Genomic DNA, 5709 nt, shown 5'->3' with positions numbered 1-5709 from the left:
AAGGTCTTAACTGGTAATTCAGCTGGTCTTGAACTATGTAGCTCAGGCTGGCCTCAAGTTTGCAGTGAGCCTCCTGTCTCACTCTACTGGTACTGGATTACAGGTGTGCACCACCAATTTAGCTAGGCCTTTCTTATTGTAGGACTCTGAATTTCATTTTATCCAACAAGATTCAATTTTGGTTAGCTTCAAATAAAGAACACTAATCATCAGACCTTGTATTTATATCCTTTGTAGCTCCTCAATCCATGTTCTTCCTATTTTATCTCAATGGATCACTCCAAACTGCTGAGGATAACCAGGTAAAAAGGATACCTATGATTAAGAGAAAAGGACTAAATAGGCTTAAAGGGGAGACTTGATCCTCTTCCTTGTCTTCTTTGCTAAGGGATGAAGGCATTATGGCTAATTCCCTATAATATTCACCTCTGAAGTTTTTCCCTGGTCTAATCTGGCTCTAAGAACTTAAAAGAGCACCTAATAACACACTGTTGTCTTTTCTATTTTTTTTTATTAACAAGCAAAATAATTAAAAACAAAACCACAACAACCTTAAAGTTGAAACAGCAGTAGGTCAAATTGCTGCTGGAGTTCAGGTGTACCTGGGGTACATGCTCTCTCACTGTGAGGCAGGAAATAGGCACATGACTGTGCACTTAGGTATATATGTGATCAAGAACAATCAGAAATGGAAACCACCAGAGAAGAGACAGCATCAAGAACTTTTCATCACGCAATCCCAAAGCGCTCTGCTCTTTTCCTTTTCTTTGCCTGTAAGGAAGAAAAAAAAAAAGCATGAAGAAAAGTATTAGACTATAGAACAATTGTAGTCTAGGTTCCTGGCTGCTTTAACACAAACTCACATGAACTATCACAAGGTCCAAAAAGAAAGGCTGACCCAGACTTTAAGCTCTTCAGCCAGAAATTTCATTCCGAAATCTCCACAGTTATCCAGTTAAAACTGGGGAAGTTTAGTGTAAAAGAGGAGTGGGAGAAAAGATTATGGAGCAGGGTTTTTTGGCGAGGGAAGAAAGAACAGTGGTAGACTTCCCAGAGAGAGAGAGCCACTTAGCTTCAGAACAAGCTAGCCTAGCCAGGTGTTTTGGTGCACCCCTGAGACCCCAGCACTCAGAGGCAGAGGCAGGAAGATATTTGCAAGTCTGAGACTAGCCTGGGCTACAAAGTGAGCTCAAGACCAGCCTGAACTGCAGAGCAAGACTGTCTCAAAAAGACAGGAGGAAAAAAAGAAGGGCTGGTGAGATGATAGCTCAGTGGACTAAGTGCCTGTTTAGGCAAGTGCAGGGACCAGGGTTCAATCCCCCATCAGCCCCACCCGCCCCTAGGCGGGCTGAGCCATGGAAGACTGGGAGTGATGGCACATGCCTGTAATCCTAGTGCTGGGGAGGCTGAAAACAGGAGGATCAGCTGTGTAGTGAGACCCTGTACCAAATACATATAAAAAAAGAAAAAAAGCAAGCTAGCCAAGAAATAATGAGTCCTTAACAGGCTAAGTAAAAGTCTTCTAGTCAGTGGGGGGAATGCCCATCTGCACAATCAGACCCAGGCAGTAGATATTTTTCAGGCCTCTAATCTGGAGAAAATATAAATCTTCAATACCAATAGAATATATTGGAAGAGGGAGGTGTTTACAAGTGAGTCTTTGTCATGGATCTCTTAAGGGAGAACTGCATTGGAAGGAGAGTACAAAATGGTGGAGGGCGTGGACAGGACAGTGGGCTGAGGAAGACCCTTTTTCTTCTATGTGTGACTCACAAAACAGCACTGAATCCTTTAACCTCATTCCAATTGCTGCTTTGGCAAGAAGGGACCTTTTTTCAGTCCATTGATAGAAGGTTCAGTACAGATTCAAACAGAAAGCTAAATACTGAACAAGCTCATCCCATTCCACCTAAACCTATGGATACAATTCTTAGAAACTGAACAAAAACTGTCTGTTTTATCTATATCCATTAGCCTCAGAAGCCACGCTCCTATTTGTCCCAACTCTTCCAAAAAAACCCACTGTTATCTGCCACCCAATTCTCAACCGCAACTTACAGAGGCCAAATATACCAACTTAGCAAGCACACTTGATTTAATAGTAGTTTCCTCAGCAAGGATGGAGTAATTTTAATCAAAATTAGAACAAGCCTATATTTGCTGCAAACTCATCCTGGTAAATAAGTAAGCAGATATAACAAGTAGCATTTTGTTCTTACTAGCACAAAGAATATACAAACTCCCAAGTTTTTTCCCTAGTACAGAATGCAATCTGATCAAGTTATAAAATCAGATTATGAAAAAATTATATTATGCCAGGCACGGTGAAACATATTTATGATCCCAGCACTAAGGAAAATGAGGCAGCAGAATCACTGCCAATTTAAGAACAGCCTGGAATAAATAGTGTTGAAGGCCAGCCCAACTACACAGTGAAACCCTATCTCAAAAGACAAAAAAACAAACAAAAACCCTGATTATAAGACTGACTCTGATAATTATTCATAAAAATCTTTCTTTCTTGGGGGAGCAGGGGAGGGGACTGGGACTTGAACTGGGACTGGAGCTCATAACCTCATACTTGCCAGGCACATGCAGTGCCACTGAGCTACATACCCACACATTTTTCTTTCTTTTTCTTCTTTTTTTTTTGTATTTTAGTAAGGGTCTACAGGGTCTATAGGCACTCACTATGTAGATCAGACTCATCGTAATCCACCTGCGTTCAGCCTCCCAAGAGCTGGGATTACAAGTATGTGCCACCATGCCCAGTCTCAATTGCTGTCTCAGTGCAACCCGGGGCGAGGCCAGCACAGCTCGCTGGGGATCAAACCCCAGCCGCTCTGTCTGCCTACGCAGGAGCTTTAATCTGCTGAGCTATTGGCCAGTCCTTCTTCTTTCTTTTTTTTTTTTTTTGTGGAACCGGGGATTGAACTCAGGCCTTTGCACTTGCCAGGCAGGAACTTATTCTACTGAGCTATCTCCCCAGCCCCTTCTTTCTCTTTTTAAGACAGGGTCTCACTATGCCTCTGGCCTTAAGCTCACTTTATAGCACAGGCTGGTCTCAAACTCACAATGATCCTCCTGCCTCAGCATCCCCAGTGCTAGCATTACAGGTGTGTGCCACAACACCCAGCTTTGCTTGTTTTCTAAGACAGGGTCTTATGATATAGTTCCGGATGGCCTTGAGCATGTGGTAATTTTCTTGCCTCAGCCTTCTGAGTGTTGGGATTATAGGAATGTGCTGCCATGCCTGGCTAAAAACTTTGCAACATTTTGAATGTGCAACCAAATTTTAGAAGCTACATCCAGAAGTAGACAAAAGTTTTATGTAATTCTACAAATATTAGTTATTTACACTTATTCTCTATATTTATCTCAGGTGATATCTGTTCTCCATTACAGTATAAATATTCTCAATTCAGTAAATCAGCATTATCTGTCACTGTTCAATCTCAGTGAGTATGAGTTACACCCTATGAGAACCTGAGATAAAGATGAATACAGATCTTAAGAACACCCACCCTTGCATTTTTTTTTAAATTTGTGTGTGTGTGTGTGTGTGTGTGTGTGTGTGTGTGGCCAGCTCAGTCCACCAGGGGGCGGGGCTGGCTGGCATGTGGGGCTGGGGGATTGAACCGTGGTCCCTGTGCTTTGCTAAGCTTGTTCTAAGTAGGTGCTTTAGACCACTGAGCCATCTCACCAGCCCCCACCCTTGCATTTAGAGAAATTATTTGTAAACATGAAGCCTCATCTGAGTGTATTATCCTATTCCAGAGGGAAATTGGGCACAAACATTTGTGGAAATAGCTTTCATTAAATGTCAAAGGATAGGGTCTGGTGAGATGGCTCAGTGGTCTAAAGCACCTACCTAGAACAAGCAAAGCACAGGGTCCACGGTTCAATCCCCCAGCACCACATGCCAGCCAGCCCCGCCCCCTGGTGGGCTGAGCTGGCCACACACACACACACACACACACAAATAAATAAAATTTAAAAAATGTCAAAGGAAATATGCCCCACAGATAACAATAATAATCACTACTACAACACAACAAGCATCATTTCAAATATTTTTGCATAAAATCATTCTCTTTTGCACATTATTATATTATTGCTTCATTCTCCAAATCCTACTTTGGGCCGGGGATATTGCTCAGCAGCACAAGCACCTGCCTGACAAGCACAAGATCCTGAGTTTAATTTCCAGTAAAAAAAAAAAAAAATCCTACTTTGAAGCTCTGCTTGCCAGACAATGAAACAAAGGGTCCAGAAAGTATCTGTAACTTAGAAGTAATAAAAAGTGGCAGAAGCACATTCATTCATTCATTCATTCATTCATTCATTCATTCATTCATTCATTCATTCATTGGCACCGGGGACTGAACTCTGGAACTTGTGCTCGCCAGGCACATATGTCACTGAGCTATCTTCCTGGCCCAAGTACAACCACTTTTAAATCTAAGCCTACCTGCTTCCAAGTCTGTGTTCTTTGTCACTAGACTAATGGGGTATAATAATAAATTAAATACACTGATGGAATTCAGTGTGATTATTTCACCCAGAAAGAAGTTATCAAGCTAAAGGCTAATCTTTTCATCTAGGAACTTAAGAATTAGATTGGAGAAAGAGAGGTATTTTTCTCCACTCACAGTATTCAACCTTTTGTTTCAAGAGTACTATGAAGCTTGGTAAGTGTATTTTACCTCTGTATCCTCTGTGGTTCCAGTTCCGGCTGAACTTGTGACAATCCCAAATCGCTCCTTCCTCTTTTTCAGCTTCTCATCATCTTCAGACTGTTTAGGAACAAAGAAAACTTTTTATTTTTTTTTTTAAATTTTTTTTTTAAGCGTATTTTATTTATTTATTTTACATTTATTTATTGTGTATGTGGCCAGCTCAGCCCACCAGGGGGCAGGGCTGGCTGGCATGTGGTGCTGGGGGATTAGAACCGCGGTCCCTGCTTTGCCAAGCTTGTTCCAAGTAGGTGCTTTAGACCACTGAGCCATCTCTCCAGTCCCAAGAAAACTTTTTAAACAAGCTAGCTAGTCATAAATTAAAAACAAAATATCACCAGGCACGGTGGGGCACATATGTAGTCCCAGCTGCTAGGGAGTCTTTTTTTTTTTTTTTTTTGTCGGAACCAGGGATTGAACTCAGATCCTTGCGTTTGCCAGTCAAGCACTTATCCTACTGAGCCATCTCCCCAGCCCTGCTAGGGAGTCTGAGGCATGAGAATCTCACATTTGGGGACAGCCCAGGCAACTCAAGAGACCCTATCTCAAAATTTAACATGTTCTCTCAGGCTTGAACCAGTGGAACATGCATGACTGTCCCATCAGGTGTCCTGAACAACTGGTGGTAGAAATGATTGGACTTTTTACTAATAAAATTAAGAGTCTATAAATGAACCAAATCTGCTAGTTTCTTGAATTTGGATACTGCCCAAATATAATTTTTTAATGTTTATTTTATGTATTTAGTACAGAGTCTAGAGGGTCTCACAACACAGATTTGATGCATAGTGATCCTCCTGTTTTCAGCTTCCCAAGTGCTGGGATTATAGGTGTGCATCACCATGCCCAGGCTCAGTCATCACCTCAGTACATCCCAGGGGTGAGGCACGGCACACAGGAATCAAAACTGGGTCCCTGTGCCTAAGCAGGCATTTTAGTCTGCTGAGCTACCTGACGGCCCGCAAATAAATAA

The 5709-nt window shown here is 42.0% G+C and overlaps 1 protein-coding gene across 1 annotated transcript in view; it reads right to left on the bottom strand.

Annotated features, from left to right (window-relative positions):
- Positions 1 to 491: 491 nt before the first annotated feature.
- Sarnp (SAP domain containing ribonucleoprotein) overlaps positions 492 to 5709 on the bottom strand; it is a 66672-nt gene continuing 61454 nt past the window's right edge. The window contains exons 10-11 of the mRNA XM_004647097.2: positions 4707 to 4796; positions 492 to 771 (exon numbers count right to left, since the gene is read on the bottom strand). Of these exons, the coding sequence (XP_004647154.1) occupies positions 730 to 771; positions 4707 to 4796 (132 nt within the window). The 3' untranslated portion in view covers positions 492 to 729. The remainder of the gene's footprint in view (positions 772 to 4706; positions 4797 to 5709) is intronic.

This window comes from Octodon degus, unplaced genomic scaffold, assembly GCF_000260255.1.
Source record: "Octodon degus isolate 3935 unplaced genomic scaffold, OctDeg1.0 scaffold00287, whole genome shotgun sequence".
In the NCBI taxonomy this organism is placed as follows: Eukaryota; Metazoa; Chordata; class Mammalia; order Rodentia; family Octodontidae; genus Octodon; species Octodon degus.
This window is presented reverse-complemented; position numbering and strand designations above follow the sequence as displayed.